The sequence below is a fragment of the Hyperoodon ampullatus genome (genome assembly GCF_949752795.1).
Source record: "Hyperoodon ampullatus genome assembly, chromosome: 11".
Lineage (NCBI taxonomy): Eukaryota > Metazoa > Chordata > Mammalia > Artiodactyla > Ziphiidae > Hyperoodon > Hyperoodon ampullatus.
Window position 1 is genome coordinate 4,928,508 of NC_136924.1, and position 25,688 is coordinate 4,954,195.

At 37.5% G+C, this 25,688-nt stretch overlaps 1 protein-coding gene across 3 annotated transcripts in view; it reads left to right on the forward strand.

The window, feature by feature from the left end:
- Positions 1-9,263, forward strand: part of NAV3 (neuron navigator 3) — a gene marked incomplete at both ends in the record, with an annotated part of 371,484 nt that extends 362,221 nt beyond the window's left edge. For all 3 annotated transcript variants that reach the window (XM_079715629.1, XM_079715630.1, XM_079715631.1), the window contains 3 exons: positions 105-223; positions 4,370-4,573; positions 9,144-9,263. In XM_079715629.1, coding sequence (XP_079571755.1) covers positions 105-223; positions 4,370-4,573; positions 9,144-9,263 — 443 coding nt within the window. The remainder of the gene's footprint in view (positions 1-104; positions 224-4,369; positions 4,574-9,143) is intronic.
- Between the last annotated feature and the right edge of the window lie 16,425 nt (positions 9,264-25,688).

Here is a 25,688-nt window from a genome sequence, read left to right on the forward strand (position 1 = left end):
AATTTTCTAAGAATCCTCTAAGAAACATTCCCCCCACATGGTGTCTAAATAGGTTGCTACATATAATGGTTCTTCAAAATGTTTTGTTATTTGTTTCTTCTCAGGTCCTCGACTTTTCCTTCCTTGCCCCATGGATGTAGAAGGTTCTAGAGTATGGTTCATGGATCTCTGGAACTATTCTTTGGTACCTTATATTCTGGAGGCAGTGAGAGAAGGTCTGCAGGTATAGTACTCAATTTTCTTTACTGTTTTCAAAAACAGTGAAAAAAATCATCCTTTAAAAGCAAAAATAATTCATTTCTCTGAGTATTTGTGCAGAAAAATAAAGGCATGAGCTATATAAATATAGTGGTAAAGTTTGAAAGAACAAATAGTATAAACTACTTTTTTTCTGTTCTGAGAATAAATATGTAGGAGAAAGAGAAAGCACAGTTATTCTAACAAGTACACATTGAAGGCCAAATTTTTTGCCATAGGTGTTTACAGACCTGTTTTTTTTTTTAATATTTATTTATTTATTTATTTATTTATTTATTGGCTGCACTGGGTCTTAGTTGCAGCACCCGGGATTTTCGTTGCGGCATGTGGGCTTTGTTGCAGTGCGCAGGCTTCTCTCTAGTTGTGGCACGCAGGGTCATTAGTTGCAGCATGAGGACTCTCTAGTTGTGGCACATGGGCTTAGTTGCCCTGCAGCATGTGGGATCTTAGTTCCCTGATCAGGGGTCGAACCAGCGTCCCCTGCATTGTAAGATGGATTCTCAACCACTGGACCACCAGGCAAGTCCCCAGACCTGTTCTTATTAGATAGCTAGTTAATTGCACAGTTCTACATCTTATAAGAAAGGCATGTTTATGTGGACCTTGATCATTTATTCTCTTTTTATCTAATCTGCAACAAGTAGTTTTTGCTTATAGTTTCCTTGCTTTAGGATATTTCGTTGTTTGAAGCCCTTTAACGTCACTTGTAAGATCCTTTACTATTTATGAGAGTGCTCTAAATCTAAGGCATTTGACTTTCTAAAATCTATGGGAGGCGGGTTTAGGAGCACCCCTGCTGTCCCTGTCATCCACCTTGCATCTGAGACCCTGCAACCACCCCTTCTATTTACTCTTCACTAAGAAGTCAAAATATATCACTAATAAGAAAACTCTTTTTCTTAAATAAAATGTATCATCCCTTTTCCATCAGTCTTGGTTTTTTCCTTATAATGAAGTTGAAATTTCATGAAATTGTAGAATTATAAAACTTACGTGTGAATATTTTAAGATTGATATTGTATAATTACCAAACTTGTGGCAGAAAAATCTAGTCATCTTTACAATAACTTAGCTAAGGTTTAGGCAGTATTTTGCTTAGGCATCTCTATTTCTGGTTATCACAACTGCTGCTAGAATTCAGATATACTTCATGCTTTTCACATTTTGTCATCTGCAATACTGTGTTAAGTCTTTATTTTACTGTCTAAAAAAATGATTTTCTATTTTACTTCATTTTGCTTCCTTTTACCATCATGCTTTCCTCACCTAGTAGAAGGGCATGGCAGTGATTTAGAACTATCATATTATGAGGATGTTCTGAACATTCAGAGGTAATGATCCTAGAGAATGCTAATCAGTTGGTTCTAATCCATATTTAGATAACTCAATTTCATATTTTTAAGGGTATAAGCCAGACTAGCCCCAGAAAGTGTCTCCAACAAAATTAAAGACTGTACCAAAGATTTTTATTTTTCAAGTATAACATAGCACATGTGAGGATTCCTCTAAAACTATTATGCTATCTCAGATGTGAGTTAGGTCTCTTGTTTCAACCATTTTTACCAAAAAAAAAAAAAAATATATATATATATATATATATATATATATACACACATATATTTTTTTATGAAAATGTATTTAAAATATTCACAGTCATAATTTTAAAATAAATATTTAAATGAATTATTTGTTCTTTAGATACTACTTCAGTATTAATAAACTATGACCCAAATCTTTATATATGAAATTCTCCTTATTTCGTATTCATTTGCTAATATTTAGAAAGAATTAGAAGTGTTTTAAAAACTCAAAAACCGTAATACCTAAAAATCCTTAGATCTCATTTTTTTAAGTACATAGTGTTTTTAATATTTAAATCAATATTATTTCTACAACACTGTCCTGAGAATTATCATACAATAAAGCTTCCATTTAAACAAAGGCAAAATCACTAAGGTAATACCAGTTTCCCAAACTGAGAGATACTTCAAAATATTTTTTTGAGGAGGGATTAAAAGATCTCAAGTTTTTTGCTGTGGTTCTGGATGTTTAGTAGTAGGTTAGTGTGAAAGCTGGTTCAACCATGATGTAGGGAGTAGCTGGGTGTTGGTGGGGGTTGGTGGCAGGAGGCAGGAGGAATTCAGCACTTGGAGAGAAAAAGGAAAACCCTTTGGTGAGTAGAGAGTTCTCATTGCTACTGAAGGATATGCTGGACCAGAAGTCTGTTGGCAGATGATGTTCTTGGGATGGTCCATATGTGACTTCTGGAGGAACAGGAAAAAAAGGAATCACACACGTCATGAACCATTTCCTTGGATCTCCTGGCAACAAAGAACCATGAATTGGAACAAGAGGTGGAAAAACAAAGCATGGTTGCAAAGATGAAAATCTGAGTTGAGAGGAACGGAAAAATCTCTCTTCAAATGAAGGCTGATGCTTTGATGGGGAACCGTATGGGGAATACTCTTTACCAGATGTTCTAGTTGAAAAAAACACTGGTGATGCACTGGATTCCAATTTTTATTCTGATGATTCTATCTTTCTTGAAACGTCAACAATCAGATTATCTCCTTCTGGATGTTTAAATTTCATTTCTTTCAATTCTTCTTCTATAGCATCTATTTTACTCTGAAATATAGAATTGAGCCTGTTTAGCTTTTTATTGGTCACCCCCAATTTTGCTGTCCTTGATGATTCTTTAAAAGGCTGGCATCTATTGATTCTACTAGACTTACACATTTTTTTGGTAACATTTCCTTTCCAAGAATTATATGCTTTCCTTCAATTAGTTTAAGTTGTATAGCAAGCTATGTTTTACATCCTCTATAATAAAGTAGATTTTTAACAGAGAAATTTTCTGCTCTAAAAGAAGAGAACTATTAAAAAAAAAAAAAAGAAAAGAAGACTAACCATTGCCACCCCTACCATCATCCCCTAAAGAAATGCACAGCTATCAAGACCTGAACTTTTTTTTTTCTTAAGGCAAGCTGCCTCAATGTCATACAACTTCTCCAGGAGAAACTCAAAAGACAGTTCCAAGGCAGCCATGGGCTTTCATGGCCTCAGTGTCCGCCATTTTGCTTTTGTCTCACTGAACCACCAGAAGACACATAGAACACTTAACACTGTGTTCTGTGCCATCCAGGACCAAGATGTGTATACACCTAGTAACCAGGATTGCCCTCAGTGGAATAGGAGAGTCCATTAAAGAACTAGCGTACCCATGTTACTGTCTTTTTCTCTTAATTTTAACTTTTCTTTCTGTGCCCCTGCGGCTTATACTTTTTTTTTTTTTTTTTTACCAAGTCCCATCAACCTCTTTCTCCTCAGTGTGCCCTTCCCAGTTTGGTTTTGGCTTTGTTTTCAGCTTAAAAATTCTTTAACATCGCTTGGATTCATCTGCCCTCTACTCCACTACCAGCACTTTAACCAGGCTTTGTAATCTCTTTCTATTAGCTTTCTCCCTCCATATGAGTTTTGACAAATCTTTCATTTCCCATGATTTTCCTCTTTTACTAGTGGCCTTATAAAAAATATCTTAAAAGAGTTTTAATGGGAAGCAGTGAGATTATAGAGGAAGTTAATCTGAGGGAAATGGTTGTCGGAGAAAGGATTCTTATTTTCAAGGAAAATTTGAGTAGAATGAAGTGGACAGAGAAAAGAAGTCTCTTTTATTCATCATCTTTCCAAAGTGCACTTTAGTAAAGAAAGCTATTTAGTGTCTAGCTTTTTAATTTTTCCATTACTGGAACTTTCCTTTCTCAATGATGAGCTTTCTTTTAGTTTGTAAAATTACTAACAAAGATAAATGTGGCAGCCATTTCTTCATGTATTTAAAATAAAGCTCCCTCATGCTCTCCTCCAAATGTTGGCAGTCTATCCCAAATGTTCAGCTTTATTTTGTCTCCAGCTTTATTTTGTCTAGCCTTCAAGTTTTAAGTGAACTATATAGAGAGATATATGTTTAAAATCTGGAAAATTGTGTATGGACACTTCATTCCCCTGAGTCCCATAGGAACTCAGTGTGCAAAGGAATCAATCAATTAGTAGTTACCTTTTGTACTGAATAGAAATGCATTTTATATGTGCTAAATTTGTGATCACTTTTTAGATGTATGGGAAACGAGCACCTTGGGAAGATCCCTCAAAGTGGGTGCTTGATACATACCCATGGAGCTCAGCGTCTTTGCCTCAGGAGGGCCCAGCATTACTTCAATTAAGACCAGAAGATGTTGGGTATGAGGGCTGCATATCGACAAAGGAAGCTACAACCTCAAAGCACATTCCACAAACTGACACAGAGGGGGATCCCCTGGTAAGAAGCTGATGTTTGGTTCTTCCTATATAATCTTTTTTTTTTTCCAGTGTGCAAATGTTTTTATTAGACTTCACATTTATATAATTGTGGCAGTGTTCCTATATAATCTTGACTATAGTGTGCGGTCATCAGTATTTATGCATCAGAGACAGTAGTTATCCTAGGTAATATTTGAAACTGTCCTGATATTGGTACTCAGTTTTAAAATTTTTACCTTTGGCCTACTTTCATTGGGTGAAACTCTTAAAATGAAAGACCAAACTCATATGCTTAAAAATAATCAAAAAACACTGAAACCAGGCTGAACTCTGCGGCCATAATTTTTCTTTTATGTAGGAGAAAACTGAATTTTGTTCTAAAATGAAAGAAACCAGAAGAATATAGTCTAATGTATGCTTGAAGAACTAAAGAATGTTTTACACGTATCTGACTAAATTTAGAATTAGTTCTCTGTTGGCAACAGTAGAGAAGAATAAACTGACTTGAAATCAAAGGGACGTTATTCTCTGCCTTGCTCAGTTTGCAATCATGGAAGGCTTAATATAAGTCAGTAAAACTCCAAAGTATGAATACTCTGAAAATATTAAGTACATGATGTTCTTAGTAAAATGACTTTATTTTTGTATGTATTTTTTATTTTTAGAGATGACTTTCCATAGATTGGTATCAAACGTAATGTGTTTGTTAGCTTACCATTCTCTGACTAAAGGGATCACCGGGAAACCAATACAGAAAGAAGACATGCTAAGATAAAGGTCTTTATGTTACTTAAAACAAACAAAAAAGGAAATGATTAAAATCATAATCTATAACTATACCTAAAGAAGAAAATGACTTGCTATCTTGTGGAATACCCTTATACCAACAACCCCGACATGTATATGTCGTCATCATTTCAGCTGATCATTCTGAACATTTTGGGGTTTATATGTGAACCATCTGATAAAGTTTCATGATTTTTTTCCCAACAAAATGCACACACACAGAAGATTTTGCATACTATTTCAAAAAGTTCCATAAAGTCACAGAGATATAAACATTGACCTACTTAGAGCCCAGGGATCTCTTATTTAGGACTTTTGATCTAGGCTATAAACTTCTTAAGGGCCCAGAGTTGTATTTTTATAACAAGTATCTGACCCTTTAGCTCATACGTAGCTAGAAATCAACAGTGGTGGTGGAATTGGTTTGAATTCTGCATAATTGTGAGCAGACACTAAGTAATTCCTGATAGGATGATTAAAATGTAATAGAGTAAAATTAAGCCTTAGAGGACAAATATGGGTTATTTCCTCTGAATTTTTTACAAATTCCAGTTCTCCTTTTGCAGATTTTAAAACAGTTCCTGATAAAGGTGAGGTGTTTATAAGGTTTGTTTTCAGGGTTACTCTACAGAGTATGGGACATTTAAGGGATGTCCTAAATTTTCCCAATTCCCATAGTCCTGGTCAGCTAAACCCATTAATCACTCCTTTCCCTGGCTCAGAATGCTCTTGTCTTCTAGTATGGAAAAGAGATCAGGATCTCCACATTCTGAATGAGAATTTGGGTAAAAATAATCTCTGATTCCTAACCTGCTGCTCACCTAAACATCTTAAGGAACAAGGGTTTATGATATCTGACATGTTAAATGACAAAAACCTTATCATCTAAAAATCTTTGAATTAGGCACATTCTGTTAGGGAAGTAAGTATCTCTCCGCATTTATTGCTCTATATTTTTATAATTATTGACATAAGGTAAAAACATATTTGCAGTCCAATCTAAATCAGAAAAAAATCTACTATTTAATGTCAGTGATATATTTTTGAATCTGAACACGGAAGCAAGTGTTTGGCACATCTCACAGTGTTTAAAAATATAATGTGTCTTCATCATCAACAAACTCATTAATTTCATTCATTCAGTAAATATTAGTAAATAATAAGTATGTACTCAAAGCTAAGACCTGGTGATCAGAAAATAAATTAGATCTCATTTCTGATCTTAAGAAGCTCACAGTCCAGCCGTGGAGAGAGACATGTATATATATAAATTATAGTAAAATAATGATAGAAGTATATCCTAGATAGATACATCCTAGATAGAGTTGTGAGTCTGTTGAGGAAGTGATTAGGAGATAGCTCCAGAGGAGGAAAGACTTGAGCTAGGTCTGGAAGGATGAATAGAAACTCACCTTGGGGTTGGGTAGAGAAGATCCAAAATTAAGAACATAGCATGTGAAACGTGATGGAACAGTACAGTAAAAATGATGAGTTTAGGGAGCTGTATACAGATTGTTGGGATTAGAACAAAAGGGACGGGAGGAATTACAGCTACAGAAGTCAGCAATTGTAAAATCATGTGAAGCCTTGTTTATCTCGTAGGAAGTTAAAATTTTATCACACAGACAATGGGGAACCACCAAAGGTTTTTGAGCAAGGGACTTATCTCATTAGATTTTCGGTTTATAAAGATCACCTTGATAATAGAATAGAGGGCAGATTGAAGAAGCGAGGATGGAGGCTGGGAGACCAGCAGATGTGTAAATACCAGGGATGATAAGGACCTGACGGAGTTGTTACAAATGTAAGACATTATATTTCTGACCCTGGGTATGGGAAAGAAGGAGGCGGGAAGAGAAGAAGGAAGTACTTTTGTAGAGAATAATGATCTATCCGAGTGACTACTGAATGGTATGGAACCTTACCTCCCTCTTGTAATCTCCTTTGACTTGAATGTACAAAGCAACCCTATGAGAAGGCAGAGTAAAGCCTTCATATGTATTTATTATGAATCTGAGATTCTGAACTTATTCTAATAGAACATATTTACTATATGGCACCATTTTCAAAAATTAAGACTTTAATAATACTGTTATTACATGGTAAAACTTTTACAACAGTCAGCATTCAAGTGATTTCAAACATTTGTGACTGAGATAGAAGCACAACCCTTGAAACCATTTCTGCTCTTGGAAGGTGCTCAAAACACAGTTCTCTTTTACAAATCATCTTCACCCAGACGCTTGAATACACAGCCAGCTACTAATAAGGGAGGGATTGACAAAAGAAAGGAAAAAGAGAATATGAATGTGCATGAAGGTAGGGGTGTGTGTGTGCGTGTGTGTGTGTGTGTGTGTATGCACTCACACGCACGAGAGAGACAGAGAAACAAGGAAGAGAGGAGAGAGGGCAAGAGAGAAACAGTATATTGATGGAGACATTTAGCTTTTTGACTCACTGGGATTAAGAGGTTATCACCAACTACTTTAATTTCATATCTTTATGTAGCTAGTTAATAAATTCAGGGAATTAGACAAAAAATTATATTGAAAAATGTTGTCCTGAAGAATATTAAAATGACTTTAAAATATGCTATAACTGTAGCTTCTTCGTCAGAAAGGCATCCTTGCTGGAATCGGTAATTACCAGTTTGTCATTTTATTTCACAGGTCTTTTTTGAACACACATTTTACGCTGAGCATACAAGCATGCAGAGCCTCACATATGACTAAGGAATCCTTTGTAGATTTCTCCTTTCTTTGGCATCAGATTCCCTATATTTCTAAGTTGGAACCAAAAACCAAAAAACTTTGATTACATTATGAAATAACAAAGTTAGCGCGCATTAAACAATACAAAGATTATTACAATTTACAGAAACCCTTGATAAGAAAACTACCCTCCCGAAGACATGTGCCATTTTTTCTGTGCTGTCTAAAACTGTTGAACCATTTATTCATGATTCACTTTTAAACAGTCTTTCTTTTTCCATCCCTACCAGTGGATCTGCAGATCTATCAAACTCCAAGCAAGGTGGCTGCCTTTTATTTTCTAATACATGGAAATGCTAGCTGTCTTTCTCCCCAGCTGCTTTCATGCCTACGTCCCTTTTATGAGAACAAACATTGCCATTGTCCTATAAGGCTGGGAAACTTGAGAGAGCCGCTCTTGTTCCGGAAGGTGGTTTTAGTTTTCAGTGAGATATCCATCATATTTTAGCCAGACAGTCAACAACCACAGAAACTTGACAGTGATTCTTCCCTTCTCCCTCTTCCAACGTTCATGGTCGGCTTCACTTGGTCACCTCTCGAGGTCAGCTCCTAAGCAGCAGACGGGGGGCTCCATTCCATTCCATCCCCACCTCCTCTCCAGGGACCGTGTCCGGGAGCCTGTGTGTGCATCTGCCTGTAGGAACATTCAGGACTTTCAGTTGTCATTCAGTGCTTTCTGCTTCTCGCAGCCAAAGAGCTGGGCAGCTTGGTGTACTCTCCAGCCACGAGCCCAGATGTCCAGCTGTGATACAGTTTCCTTTCCACTCTCCCTGCTGGAGCTGTATTCATTTACAACTGCAAATAAAAGACGTATACGGAGGCCCTATTTTGTCCTTATGGTTTGCTGTTGTAGTCATGTTTGGGAGAAACAGTGTAGGAGCCAGGGACAACTAGTAAAAATCTAAAATTTTTTTCCATTTCCCTTGGAGGGGATGAGATGGGTCGTCCGTGTGGCTCGGGACAGTGTGTTTTCTGGGACTGGCTTCCTCTATGCATCATTGCCTCCATCGATGTCTCTTTTTCTTTCTTCAGATGAATATGCTAATGAAACTCCAAGAAGCAGCCAATTACTCGGGCACACAAAGCTGCGACAGTGATAGCACCAGCCACCATGAAGACGTTTTGGATTCGTCTCTTGAATCTACCCTCTAGAGGGTGAAAAAAGTTAGTGGAAAAGACTATGCTTTAGAAAAAAAAAAGGTTAAAAAGTAAGGTATTTTCACTAAACCACTGCCAATATGAAAGCACCCTGTCCAGGGCCCTGATCCAGGGCTGTGGTCTCCAAGGAGGCAGTAGAACTAAGTTTGAACCGCCAAGATGCTAAATTGACCCGGAAGTGTAACTTGCTTTCCTTTCTAGGCATTTTTATATCCGTGGAGTGATGTAAGGCTCCAACTCAACTGGAAAGGACCCTAATGACAGGGCAACTGAATAGATTGCACATGGGATAGCCAAACTGGACTTTCTGTTTTTCCTCTTTAAAAGTTTACAATGCAGACCTTTTTTCGTTGTTGTTCCTTCCTTTGGTTTCCTCTGAGGGGCTGTTCTCCCCAAGCAGCGTCCATTCTTCTGATCCGTCCAAGCTCCTTTGTGCCACGTGGTGCTGGTCACGGAGCCCCAGTAGTGTTTGTGTTGTGCACTCACCCCATTCCTAAATGAAGAGGCCAGGCCTCCACAAGCACAAATGGAATTGTGCAACCCCCAGGGAAACACTGCTGTGACAAGCTGGAGAAGTGCCAGTGTCATTCAACTGCCATGATCACAGGATGTGCTCCACCCACTTTTAGTGTCTGAGTCACGGGTTTGATAAGGTTGTTTTTACCACCGTGGTCTTTGTAAACCACCTGCCCACTCCCTTAAAAAGAGTTTTATACCAATTATTAGTCAACACTGATAAAAGGCTTTTTTAGGGCTTTATTTGTTTGAGCCTTGTCAGTGAAAAGAAGCAACATTTCCTATGGTGCTGTCTCACTGCCTTAAAACCAATTTCTACAACAGTTTAGCGGTTGGTTTAAATCCTAAACCATTGGTAATTTCCACTGTCTTTTCATTTACAACACCGGTTAACGCAGTAGCCTCATCTCTCTCTATTTTTGTGTTTGTTTTTGAAGAAATGGATAGGAGAAAGATCAGTATTTTTACCTTGTGAATAGATTGCTTTGCCTATCCTCCAAAATACTCAAGTAAACCCAGAAACCCTCTTTGACTGTCACTTAAAAGCAAAGCCATGTGGCTAAATTTCATCCAGCTCTAGGGGAAAGAGTTTCAGAAGGCGGGAGATTGTGATTTCTTATCCAGCAGAGCTGGAAGCACTAGATGCAGCATGAGCACAACGATTCCGCTTTTCTCCCCTATTCTTTTTTTTTTTTTTAATTATTATGAGTTTTGAGCATGTTGTTTTGATGGATATTGTTGTACATGAGAAATTCAGCATTCGAGAACACTGATGCAGTGAAGTCACTGTGGATGAGGAAGCGTTTATACTGTAAAAGGACGTTAGATTTGCACAGTCTACTGGGTAGGTATTGTAAATAATCATTTTAAAAACTTGCACAAATCAAAACAAACACACACAAAAAATTGTATTTTATCCTGTGGGTGTTAAGAGATGTTTCACTTGCTGAGATTTCCTGTACTTTGCAAATACAGAATGCAAACCCTCAACACTGTTATTATCTGGTGTGTTTGTCCTGTATTTACAGTTGTGATGACCATGCAGGAGCTATCAGTGCTAGAGTGAGCATGCTTCAAAACTGTCCATGAAGCCAATCCATTTTCGGAAAAGTAAAAATGTCTGAAAGTGCATCTGTCGTGGCAGGCTTTCAAGAGAGTGCATGAAAACTGATGGGAGTGATTGGAGACGTTCCCACCACACACAGGGGACAGGTTTGAAATTAATCAACCCAAGGGCTAGGCCATGGTGTAGACTTGTCCCATGCATGTGAAAATGTGCTACTTTCAGGACGTGCAATTGGTGCTACTCTCTGTGACCACCCACGGGTCAGTTGCTGTAGAACAATAACAACACGAGACATCTGTGCAGTTGTCAGAATGTCACTCAGTCCATAGGTCCTCCACGGTGCTATTGCCCTAAGGGAAATCAGAACTGAATTTATGCACATAGAATGGTCACCCTGACTTTGAAGCCTCAAACGTGGATCACATCTGTGGTGAAGCATCAATATATGTAGCTGGATGAGTGACTAGTGGCCCTTGTATAATATGTGATCTAAGAAAATTGCTAATCTTTCCCTGCCGTTTTGAGAAACACAGTCCAAACACGGTCATAAACAAATTCCTGCAATACATCCCAGTAGGTCCGCCTAGTTTACAACTTAAACTAGTTTGTGAAACATTTGTCTGTATACATTTTATATTTTGTACATTTTTGATGTAACATATCATGTAAATAGAAACAGTGAAATAAATCATCTGAAAAGTTTTGTAGTCTTTGTAAAGCCCCGACAACAAGTACTTGGTGTCAGTGGACATAACTGGGTGATGTATTTTCTATTGGTTGATTGTTCCTCTAGCTTGTAAACCAGCTTGCATATATTTTTTTGCAAATGTGCACCCTGTATCTGTCTAAATTATTACTTTGCCATTAAAGTGGAATTATTTATTGACAACAAGGTGTGGCGTCTATATATGGAGAAAATTGAATAATTATGCACTGGAAGTATCAAGCTTTAAAATGTTGATTGTACTATTAATATGCCATAAGTAGGGATGTATGTGAATTTTTATTTTTCATTCCTTATAGAAAGGACCTCATAGCTTTTAAGTAAGGAAATAAATTGAAGACACTAAGTATATCTTTTTAAATGAAAAGTATTATTCAGTGAATATTTTTAGAAAACTCTGACTAAATGGTTATAAAATAAGCATTAGTATAAAATAAAATGTTGATATTCACTGAATTATTTGTTTTTATTCCATTAACTCTTTTTTTAAGCTTTTAGCTCTAAAGATGCTTTTAACATAAAATAATTTTTCTGGTGGTGCTTTATTTTTAATAGAGATTATAAAAAGAAACAGAACCCCCTTTAAAATGAGAATTTTTTCAAAGCACCTCAGTCTCCAACCCCAGTAACTGGAATGTTTATTTGGGTACTCTAAATAGGGTTTTAATTCTAAAAACAGGAAAATTAGAACAGTTATTGAGCAAAAATATATATATTAGTTAAAATGGGTCTAGTATCCATAATGGATTAAAATTTAGGAGATTGGGAGATTTCCACAATTCATCTTATCCAGATAAACACTGAATTAAGGCAAAATTGGAACATAATTCTGACACATGCAACATCAGGCTGCATAAGTGTGAATCCCAGCCTGTCATTCTTCTCTGTGTGACCTTGACCTTGGCCAATTTACTCACCCTCTTTATGCCTAGTTTCCTAACCTATCAAATGATGATCAGAATAATACCCATTTCTCACAGATTACTGTGTTGTTCAGGGGTCAACAGTATTTTTAAAAAATTTTTTAAGAGTGCATCTTTTAACCAAGTTTTCTCATTTATAACATGGGGGTAGTAATATTACCTACCTCATAGCGCTGTTGGTAGCAGTTGAGTTTAGATCTGTAAAGCACTTAAAACAATGCCTGGCACTCAGGAAACTGAATAAATGCCAGCTGCTGTATTAGCACTGCCATTATAGTAAATTAATAATGTCAGTAGTGTAACAAATACTCTCAAGATTCAATTTGTAAATGTATTCATGGTAATATTAAAGTCTTGTGAAAAGTACATCTTTCATCCAGTTTCCTAATCTGTAAAATGGGATAGTTACAGTATCTACTCATAAGATTGCTTTGAAGATGAAATATTTTTTTTATTTATTTTAGATATTTTCTATTTTTTTATATTTACTTTTTAATTTTGTTAGAATATAGTTGAGTTACAATGTTGTGTTAGTTTCATGTATACAGCAAAGTGATTCTGTTATACATATATTCATTCTTTTACAGATTCTTTGCCCATAAGGTTATTACAGAATACTGAGTAGAGTTCCCTGTGCTATACAGTAAGTCCTTGTTGGTTATCTATTTTATATATAGTAGTGTGAGTGTGTTAATCCCAAGCTCCTAATTTATCCCTCCCCCCCCCCACATTTCCCCTTTGGTAACCATAAGTTTGTTTTGAAATCTGTGAGTCTTTTTCTGTTTTGTAAATAAGTTCATTTATATCTTTTTAAATTAGATTCCACATATGAGTGATGTCATATGATATTTGTCTTTCTCTGACTTACTTCACTTAATATGATAATCTCTAGGTCTATCCATTTTGCTGCAAATGGCATTATTTCATTCTTTGTTATGGCTGAGTAATATTCCATTGTATATATGTATCACATCTTCTTTATCCATTCCACTGTCAATGGACATTTAGGTTGCTTCCATGTCTTGACTATTGTAAATAGTGCTGCAATGAACGTTGGAGTGCATGATGAGTCTTCTCCAGATATATACCCAGGAGTGGGATTGCTGGGTCATATGGTAGTTCTATTTTTAGTTTTTAAGGAACCTCTACTGTCCTCCATAGTGATTGTACCAATCTACATTCCCACCAACAGTGTAGGAGGGCTCCATTTTCTCCACACCCTCTACAGCATTTATTGTGTGTAGACTTTTCGATGATGGCCATTCTGACTAGTGTGAGGTGATACCACATTGTACTTTTGATTTGCATTTCTCTGATAATTAGTGATGTTGATCATCTTTTCATGTGGTTTTTAGGAAGATGGAATATTTTAAAATACATGAAGCACTCAGAAAAGTCTGTCACATCTTAAGTGCTATATGTTGGCTATTATTATTACTCAACAAATGTTTATATTATACACCTAATATGTGCCAAGCAACTTTCTTAGGCCTCAGAATCATTGACACTCAGGCCACAAACCTAAGTGACTTACAGTTAGTACAATTGGGTTTCTGCTTCTTATTTTGATGAGTACCTAAGCTCTCTATTAGAGAGTGACCAATGAGAAATCCAATGAATAGTGGCTAAAAGATATTCAGACACTGGTAGAATCAACAATACCAGTAGATTGTGTTTAAATTTGGAGAAGTTCAAATACCTTTATTTCAGACTTTTGGACTTTAATGTTAAAAAAAACCAAATCACAGTATTTTTATAAGAAATAAGCCACCTTAAAAATTGTCTAAATCTATGTCTTTGATCAGTTAAAACGTTTAAAAAGCTTCAACAGCGTTTTGCTTGGTGGGCGGGGGTGGGGGAACCGACTGATAGATAAAATATTGCATTACTGAATTCAATATTAATTTTTAGTTCAGTGGAGATGATTTGGATAAGTAATCATTGTAGGCTCTCTTCTCCACATGAAATATACATTATCTCTTAGTTACTCAGGAGTTCATCAGCAAAAAAACAAATTTATAGAAATTAAACATAGCACTTTCTGAACTAGAATCTTATTAGAGAAAAATGAAAGTTCTCAAGTTGTTTTCCATAGAATTGTAAAAAACTTGTAAACATTTTATTTATCACTGGAATTTTTAAAGTTTGCCTGAATATTCTAGACTAGCATGGTACAGTTGAAGCTGGTGAACAACTGAGTAAATAATTTTTACAGTGATTACATGTTAAAATGAAAATACTTTCAGTATATTGGATTATATTAACTGTAGGATTAAAATTAATTCACCTGATTATTTTTCCTTTTTTAATGTGGCTACTACAAATTCCACAATTAAATATGACATTCATATTTGTGTCTCACTTTATATTTCTATTCCTGTTGGATAACACTACTATAGAAAGATTGGTCTTTATAAAACGTAAATGTGATCACCTACCTCCCTCACCTCTTTTGCATTTTGTTTTTAGGGATAAGGTTCAAATGTCAAAGGACAATTCTTTGCTCAGTCTGGATTTTGCTTATCCCTTGACTTCCTTTTTCACCATGTCCCCTGCCACCATTTTGGTCTGTTCTCTACATTAGCCTAATTGTAGAACCTAGAAGTAATTGTTGAAACATTAACAACAATTTTCCAGACAATTTAGCTATGAGCATGCATCAACATTTTCGTATAATTTGATGTATGGAAAAAACTTCTGGTACGCCAATTTAAAAGTTTCTCTCTTAGTAGAGAAACATTTATAGAAAATGTAGATTAGACCAAAAAAAAACCTATTTAAAGATTCCCAGCCTTTTGACTGTCAGCTGGATGGGTGAGTAGATGGTTTCCCAAATCAAATATTAATCCCATAAGTAATTAGGCAATTATTGAAAATTACTAAACATTTATCAATGTTCTAATTTATTCAAAGATTACTAGTTTTATCAAGCAATAACATTTTGTCCCAGACCAGGTTTAGAATAATATTTCTTTTACTGTAATTTACTTCCCTTTACCCCAAGGCCCTTAAACATTCTCAAATGCCATTACCTTAGACAAGCCCTCTGATCCCACAGACTAGGTCAAAAATCTGAGTTATTTGCTTTTCTAGATCCACATATATATATTGTGAGTCACTTATCATGTTCCATTTCAGGGCCTAGAATATAGTGCATTCTCAATAAACATGTATTGAATAAAAATATTTCTGAACATGGAGACAGCAACTGAACTTCAGTTTATGGTAAACAAAAGCATTAAATTTGAGAAGAACCACTTTACAGGTAGAACTCCCTGGAAAGCCAGATTAATAATTAGAATACTGTCTAATGACCACAGAAGGAGGAGGATAACCTGAGGATTTGTGTCATCCAGTACAAAATAATGCCTCACGCTTGGGATTCTTTTTTTTCCCTTTAGATGTAATGTACTACATACCTTCCACCAAGTTTTCTTTTTTCTTTCTGCTTTTCAAGTCCTTTGAAGACGTCTTATTGTATATAGCACAATTTAAATATGTGGGCTTTTTAGGGGAAGACATAAAATACACCAAGAGGTTGGAAATGTAATGCTAGAGCCCAGAAGACAGGTGGGGACTGGGAAGATCAAAATAGGAATCCTTAGCATAAAAATGAGAAGTGATGTGAATTTCACTTTGGGATGTTTCCCCACAAGAAAGATCTTGACTGAGAAGACAGACAGCAGAATGCAAGAAGAACTACAATCCTGCAGCCTGTGGAACAAAAACCACATTCACATAAAGATAGACAAGATGAAAAGGCAGAGGGCTATGTACCAGATGAAGGAACAAGATAAAACCCCAGAAAAACAACTAAATGAAGTGGAGATACGCAACCTTCCAGAAAAAGAATTGAGAATAATGATAGTGAAGATGATCTAGGACCTTGGAAAAAGAATGGAGGCAAAGATCGAGAAGATGCAAGAAATGTTTAACAAAGACGTAGAAGAATTAAAGAAGAAACAAACAGAGATGAACAATACAATAACTGAAATGAAAAATACACTAGAAGGAATCAATAGCAGAATAACTGAGGCAGAAGAACAGATAAGTGACCTGGAAGAATGGTGGAATTCACTGCTGCAGAAGAGAACAAAGAAAAATGAATGAAAAGAAATGAAGACAGCCTAAAAGACCTCTGGGACAACATTAAACACAACAACATTTGCATTATAGGGGTCCCAGAAGGAGAGGAGAGAGAGAAAGGACCCGAGAAAATATTTGAAGAGATTATAGTGGAAAATTTCCCTAACATGGGAAAGCAAATAGCCACCCAAGTCCAGGAAGTGCAGCGAGTCTCATACAGGATAAACCCAAGGAGAAACACGCCGAGACACATAGTAATCAAATTGGCAAAAATTAAAGACAAAGAAAAATTATTGAGAGCAGCAAGGGAAAAATGACAAATAACATACAAGGGAACTCCCTTGTTAACAGCTGGTTTCTCAGCAGAAACTCTACAAGCCAGAAGGGAGTGGCATGATATACTTAAAGTGATGAAAGGGAAGACCCTACAACCAAGACTACCTGTCAAGGATCTCATTCAGATTCGATGGAGGAATCAAAAGTTTTACAGACAAGCAAAAGTTAAGAGAATTCAGCACCACCAAACCAGCTCTACAACAAATGCTAAAGGAATTTCTCTAAGTGGGAAACACAAGAGAAGAAGAGGACCTACAAAACCAAACCCAAAACAATTAAGAAAATGATCATAGGAACATACACATCAATAATTACCTTAATCGAGAATGGATTAAATGCTCCAACCAAAAGACACAGGATTGCTGAATGGATACAAAAACAAGACCCATATATGTGCTGTCTACAAGAGACCCACTTCAGACCTACGGACACATACAGACTGAAAGTGAGGGAATGGAAAAACATATTCCATGCAAGTGGAAACCAAAAGAAAGCTGGAGTAGCAATTCTCATATCAGATAAAATAGACTTTAAAATAAAGAATGTCACAAGAGCCAGTTGGCGAGTGTAACTGTGTGAGAGCAATTCCTGTTTTACTCCTTGCAGGACACCATGGATTTGCAGCATGCTCTGGAAATTTCCTTCTCACAGAATGATTTACAGAAGATATGCAGGACCGCCAGAGAAACTAGAAACTAGATCATTTGCAAACAGAGGAAAACATTTTACCAGCCCGGCAAATATTGATACTGCCAGAAGCCAGCCTACAGTTATATTGTGACTGTTAATTTCAAAGAAAGGTCAAGTTGCAGATCACGTCTCAACATTACTAAGGCAAAAACGGAAAAGGAGTTTGAACATATCATAGGAAAATACTGTAAACAATTTTATTTATTTATTTATTCATTCATTTTAAGCTGCGTTGGGTCTTTGTTGCCGCTCGTGGGCTTTCTCTAGTTGCGGCGAGCGGGGGCTACTCTTCGTTGTGGTGCACGGGCTTCTCATGCGGTGGCTTCTCTTGTTGCAGAGCATGGGCTCTAGGCATGCAGTCTTCAGTAGTTGTGGCACGTGGGCTCCATAGTTGTGGCTCGTGAGCTCCAGAGCACAGGCTCAGTAGCTGGGGCGCATGGGCTTAGCTGCTCTGTGGCACATGGGATCTTCCCCGACCAGGGCTTGAACCTGTGTCCCCTGCATTGGCAGGCGGATTCTTAACCACTGCAACACCAGGGAAGTCCCTGTAAACAATGTTAAATCATTACCATTTATTGGGAAATTAACCCATGTTAATTTGAAGAAAGAAAATATCTTGTGGCCAAACAGTTGTAACTTCTAGCATATTACAATGTTAACAATATCATAGAGATCTGTCTACAAGGAAGTGTAACCAATTTTAGAAGATCTACAAAAATATCTATTAAGTAATTTTATATTACTCTTCATGTAGAACAAGGGACCTAAACTGAAGAAAAAGTGGAATCCCAGAATCAACACTACTTTTCAATCAAAGGGATCAATTTAGTTAAATGGATGCTTTTTTAATATGTATGGGACACTAATTGGAAAATTCCAAAAGAAACAACAGTGATACTGTGATAGTTCTGTTTTATGTACACTTTAGCATTTCTAAACAGATATTAAGAATCATCTGTGGCTTCTAAAGGTAAGACATTTGTTTTATCTATTGACCATCCATTATCTTATGAGTGCATTGAGTATACAAATGGCTGATTTCAAGACATAATACGTGCTAATGAAAGGATAACATTTCTCCTCTCCCCACATTTTGGCCTTAGGCCATAGGGGATAGAAATTTCACCTGGGAAGAGCTGCTGAGGGACTCTTTCTCCATCTCCACCCCCAAGGTAAGGGCCTTGCACAAGTAATGGCCTAGTGTTCTGGAAAGGAGGGGTGGGGGACATGGCCAAGTCAAAGTCCAAACAAGTGGTGTTTGTAAAACCCTCATGTAAAGACTATTAGCCAGGTTTCCCTCAGGTTTTCTCCAGGGTCCTAACCTGCTCTTAAAAGGTCTACCCCTTACTTGAACCCACCCAAAGTGGGAGTACTTATGTGAATGGTAATACAAGCAGCTACTCACATTTACCTGCCAAGGAGGGCAGAATGGTCTCAAATCTACTTGTGTACAGATCCAGTTCACCAGCTTTTATGCAGTAAGCATCCCTGGGCAGGGTCTCTGCAAGCAGTGGGAGGAGATTTTGGAAAGATGTTGAAGTTCCCCAGCTTCTCCACCAGCAACCGAATGAGTCCAACTGTCTTCTGTCTTCAAATTGGCATTTATGTGTGTGATGGTGAAGATGGGTCGCTAGGAAATCTTGATAGCATCTTTAATAGAACCCATACTTGTCCACTTCTAACTACAACAGAAAGATTAAACAAAAAAAGGTAGATAGTAAGGGACTTGAAGCCAGCTAGCTATCATATCTTTTTAGTTGTCTTTGTTCTTAGAATTCTATTCATAATTCAGTGCCTTGAACATAATAGGTGTTCAATTAAAGGTGCTGAATAGATAAGGAGAGTCTTATAAGGGCCGCAAGAAAAGGTACTTATTAATTAATCATTTGTATATTTGAAAACCACTTTAGCCAAAGAACATTATTATTGGGACCATGATATGAGAATAAGTTTATTTCCAGGGCCACTTGGAATAATCTTCCAATATTTGTTTACCACAAGAGAAACTACCTCTTATGGAATTTCTGAAGTTAACTGTATTTACTGTTTGCTATTGAAGCTAGAGAACGTATGGGAATGCCAATTTTTGCCACCTATTTTAAAGATATATCCTCAATCAAGAATAAATGAAGCACATCTGTGGATGCATTCAACAAATAGTTTTAAGAAAATAATCATTCCCAATTTATTTTTAGGAAAAAATATAACAGAAAATTTCCTTCCCCTTGACTTACCTCAATGACCTCAAAGTAACACAGGCAGAAAACATCCACAAAGCCAATAAACTGTCTATTAATGTGCTTACGCATTTCATCACCTTATGCTTTCACCCATTATCCAAAATGTGGATAATTTTTATTTGCATTTCAAATCAAAAGATTATTTCTTTTAAGGATGCTTTTAAGTGATGACCATAAGAAGCACATTGTATCGTTTATTACAAGATGGAAAAACGCTTCCATCTGAGCTCATTCACCTCACCTAACTTATAACAGAGGCTGCAAACTAATACCTTCTTGACTGATAAGGTACTAAGTGACCTACCAATGATTTTTTAAAAATTGTAATTGCTTACTGTATTAGTTTTCTGTTGCTGGGTAACAAACAACCACGTAGCTAGTGACCTAAAATCACACCCATTTATTATCTCATAGTCTGTACATCGTAAGTTAGGCTGGGCTCAGTTCAGTTCTCTGCTTAGGGTCTCACAAGACCAAGATGAAAGTGTTGGCTAAGATGAGCTCTTCCTTCAAGGATCTGAGGAAGAATTTGCTTCTAAGCTCATTCAGGTTGTTGGCTGAATTCAGTTCCTTGTGGTTGCAGGACTGAAATCCCTATTTTCTTGCTGGGACCACTCTCAGCCCCTAGAGGTTTCTGGGTTCTTGGGCATGGCCTTCTATAGCTCCAAAGCCAGCAAAGGCTGTCATATCTACCCTTGTCCTGCTTTCCCCCTCTGATGCTATGTCATTAGATTAGGTCAACCTTTTGCCCCATGATACGAAAGTCATGGAAAAAGTATCACATTAATAGATGCTATTCACATTCAAAGGGGATGGGATGATACATGGAAGGTCATTGGGAGTCATTCTTAAAATTATGTCTGCCATATTTACCAACATTTAAACATCAGGGTACTTCATATAGATATCCAGAAATCTGGTTTCTCTTAAAAGGAGAACTTCCAGCAACATTGGGTCACATTCCACCATTACAATTGGCTGGACCTGACAAGTGATGGCCTCTTTCAGAAGAGCATTCACCAATCGCCATTCATGTACATCCACCCTCTTTCACTCTGTACATATTTCTGTTTTCAACAACTGCCTTACAAAATAAGCAACACTGCAACACAACCTTCCTGACAGAGTACATATTCATACCTCTTCAAACCTAAATTTATCATGGAAACTCAATGATATCTGCGCTTTGACAATAACAAGATAATCTCAAGCTGTCACTGATGTTCCTTTGCCTCTTGAGACTGATTCTTGTAATAACATTTCAATAAGCTTAGTAATTCTGAGCATGTACCATCTTTTGGTCTGATAAGTGAATAATAGTGCACAAATTAAATGCTACCACTGAGTTAGCCCATGCAAAAGACACAAATGTACTCTCAGTGGACAAATGTATTCCTGTGTAATCATGACAGCAGCAGAAAATGGAATCTGTCATAAAAAATAAATCATCCAAGAGTCAGACCATGTTCACACAACTCAGCACTAAACTTCATTTTCCTTATTCTTCAGCTGAGAGTCTAAAAAAACACTTATAAAACAGTCTGACAGATCACATTGTTCATCAAAGTTGGATTCTACAGCCTCAGAATTCAGATGTCTGAAACCGTGGCAGCTGGGAGACCCACTGCTTCTTGTGTGCTGGTCTTTCTGTGATCACACCTTCATTCAGTTAGGTTTTCCAGTTTCAGAAGGCACAGAGAGGTGGTGCAAAGCCTGCTGCTTGTTTTGGGGGGAGTATGGGAGGGAAGTCTGGAGGTGATAAGGGTTGAAGTAATGGAATTAGCTAAAGGTTGTTGTGGGTGAGATTGTGGAGGTGCTACTTGTCAGGGTAAGACATTCAGAAATTATCTTATGGCAGCCAGAGAATCTCATTTAGGGCAACAGAAGAGTACAGTAGTTAGAAGTCAGCCTTTGGAGCCAGACTATGTGGGTTCAAATCCCACCTCTGCCACTTCCTGGCTATATGACTTGGAGTAAATTATATACTCTGTCTTAAAATCTTAATGTAAAATAGGGATGACAGTGAAGATGTGTTAATATATTTACAGCATTTAGAACAGTGCCTGATACATAGTAACAATCCAGGATATGTTAGCCATCACTACTACTCTAACAATCCATGTTGGGGCTAACACTGAGATTTAAAAAAGGAAGTAAGAAACCACAAATAAAACTTGTTGGAAAATAACAATTTTTATCCCTTTAAATATGTATATTAGATTCCTCTGGGTTGCTGGGAAGAGGCACAATTGAGTTGCCTCAGTTAATTAGACTTTATTTTAAACCTATTTTGCCTCAGGTCTAATGTTTATGCAAGACTTACTGCCATATAGCTCTTCATCTCTTTGCTTCTGTTCTCTCTACTAACTTATTTTCTTGCTAAGTGCTTCACATTTAAATTTAAAAGAAAGGATGTGAGTGGTTTTCCCAATCACCATTAAGTGTGGCTCTTTCAGCTGTGCCTAGCATGGCAGAGAAAACACTTGTAAGCCTGCGTTTCCCCTACTGCATGCTTGTGAAGGTAGGTTGCAGATAAATACATCATTTTGCTGTCTCTTCTGCTTTTAAGGTCATTGGTGCTTCAGGTTGTGGTGATGAAGAGTCTGTGAGAGAAAAGACAGAAGGGACAACAGCTTTATTGCCAAACTTTTCAACAATAGCAATGAGGAAAGAATAGCGAATTTACTCAGGGGTCGTTAACTCAAAGAGCACCTCCTGTGAAAGCAGCATATTGTAGATGGCGTGGGAGAAGAGGAGACAGCGGGGCACGGAACGGCACAGAGGATGGGAATAGTTCTGCTGTCAGAATAACGAGAGGCTCAGGAGTGTTTCACGATAGTAGAGAATAGAAGAAAACGGGGAAGTTTCGTAAGAATCCTTGTTGACTATGTACATGGATCCTGTTTTTGTGCTTTGAGAGATTAGGCAAAGATTGGAAACATCATTTGAACCATGCTTCTTTGATTGTGAAACTTCCCTAGCCTAACCATGTGGAACACAGTTTAAATAGGCTTATACAAGGGACAGGCAAAGAGGAGTTTGGGCACGAACATCACTCTGAGCCTCCCTAGAAGGGAGCAGTTTAATTAGATTATTCAGTACGGCAATGGATCCTGGAATTCCAAACACCATGCTGATTCTGCTACCTTCTTTGTGAGCATAATATGAATTTAATTACTTGAGAAAGGACTTTTTTCAAAATATGAAATTATAAAATAACATTTGGCAACTAACAAATAGATGTTTTAAATGCATACCTTTTGAAGTCAACAAAAATTGAACTAGATACTTGCATTTGGTTTCTAAATGTGCCCTCAAGAGATCATGCGTTCAAATGTATAGACGTTCTAGGCAGTAGAGAGCTGTGATTAAAACATCTGGTCCACACAAAGATTGAAACAAATTCAAATGCAGGCTTTTCCACTTATTAGCTCCATTGCTTTAGATAAGTTAACTTGTATAGTGGATTTAAATTATGTACACAAATTCTTTGACATTCTTCCCTTCAAGAGTTGGAGCTCAATTTCCCTCCAGTTGAGCTTCTGCTGAATGTAGTGACTTTTAATAAATAAAGAGAAAGTGACGGGTTTGGATTTAGAGAGTAGGTCATAAAAAGCACTTCAACCTCCTCTCTAGGATTGCATGCTCTAGAGAAACCCAGTTGCCATGTGTGAGAGCACAGCAAGCAGCCCTATGGAGAGGTCCATTTGGTGTGAAGCCAAGGCCTTCTGCCAACAACCTCGTGAGTGAGCCATTTTAGAGTTAATCCTTTAGCCCCTGTCAGGCCTTCAGATGACTGCAGCCCCAGCAAACAGCTTCACGAAACCCTGGACCAGAGCCACCTGGCTAAGGTGCTCTCCAATTCCTGACCCATGCAAACTGTGTGAACAAAAAAAATGCTTATTGTTTTAAGTTACTAAATTCTGTGGGTAATTTTTGTTACACAAGAAGTCATTTTGGTAATATATGGAAGCCAGCATTTGACAGGGGTTCAGAAAAAACATATAACTGTCCTGGCCATTACAGTAGCTGCTCGCCACATGTGGCTATTTAAATTTGAATTAAAGTTAAATAAAATTTAATATTCAATTGACCAGTCACATTAGCTACATTTCAAGTAACTCTATAGCCACATGGGACTGTTGTATTGGATAATGCAGATATAGAACATTTTCATTATCACAGAAAGTTCAATTAGTGTTTCTCTAGAGCAATGAGGCTCAAATGGGAACCAGCAAAGACTTAGGAAAACATGGATACATTTTGTGATCTTTATTTGGATTTAAATATTTGAGATGTTTGGCATGATGATTATTTTTTTTTAAATGCATTCCAGATCATTTGGACAACTGTCTTAAAACCAAATATTGCTAACTGATTTCTGTTCGTGATTTAAGACCTTGAATTTGGATGTTTATAATGGAGTTCCAACCAGGCAGTGCCACTCTAAATGTTGAGGGCCATTGATAAAAGAACAGAGTTTAAGTCTCTCCATAAACAATGGGCACTTAAGATGTCTGTGATATCAACCCATGGTGTCAAACATGCTGACTGAAAGTTCAGTCATGGGAAAATTGGTTTATCAACATAACACACTGAGAAGTCAGTGATTCACTTTAAGCAAAATAGCATTCTCTACATATGAAATTTATGCTCTTAATTTGACTATCATTGATTATATAATTTTGTTTGTATTTGTAATTATCTTTGACCTCATAAATGGATAGTGGCTATACATGCAAATGTAGTGTTATACTTATCCATGGTTGTCACATTGTAAAAAATTATTATGATCATACTGAGATTCCATGATATTTTCCTCCTTTAAAAGTGTGCCTCCAGGGCCTCCCTGGTGGCGCAGTGGTTGAGAGTCCGCCTGCCGATGCAGGGGACACGGGTTCGTGCCCCGGTCCGGGAAGATCCCACATGCCGCGGAGCGGCTGGGCCCGTGAGCCATGGCCGCTGAGCCTGCGCATCCGGAGCCTGTACTCCGCAACGGGAGAGACCACAACAGTGAGAGGCCCGCGTACCGCAAAAAAAAAAAAAAAAAAAAAAAAGTGTGCCTCCATGGGGCTTCCCTGGTGGCGCAGTGGTTGGGAGTCCGCCTGCCGATGCAGGAGACACGGGTTCGTGCCCCGGTCCGGGAGGATCCCACATGCCGCGGAGCGGCTAGCCCCGTGAGCCATGGCCACTGAGCCTGCGCGTCCGGAGCCTGTGCTCCACAACAGGAGAAGCCACAGCAGTGAGAGGCCCACGTACCGTGAAAAAAAAAAAAAAAAAAAAAGTGTGCCTCCATGACTCAGATTTGGAAAACAAAAATCCTAGAGATATTCCATTCATCTCAATTTGCAATTCCTAATTTCTGTGTATCTGAATATAAATTATTGAGCAAAAGATCCTGATTGGCCCAGCTTGAATCATGTATCCCCACTTGTCCAGTGACCTATGATTAGGATGGCAGGTTCACACTAGTTAAATATTTCTCTCAGGCCAACTCATTTAATTGAGGTACTTTACAAAGAAGAAAAGCTGGGGAGATACTCCCAAGTTGCCATCTACAACGCTATTAACCATTAGAGATGAGAATCATGCCTGGAAAAGAAGTCTAGTTTTCCTTTCAGTTAGCAGACTTAACATTTTACCCGAGCCTTCACAGAAAAGCATACCTAAGCCTGAATGACCGGGCTGGGGGTACCTATTTTCTGCACAGTAACAAGCCCATGAGGGAGGTATTTTTAAATGGGGAACCTCTCCTTGCACTTCACAGCATATCCAGTAGGTGGCCCTGCCTACGCTTTTGCAAATGCCCGTGGATACAAGCGCTTCTTTGATGGTGCA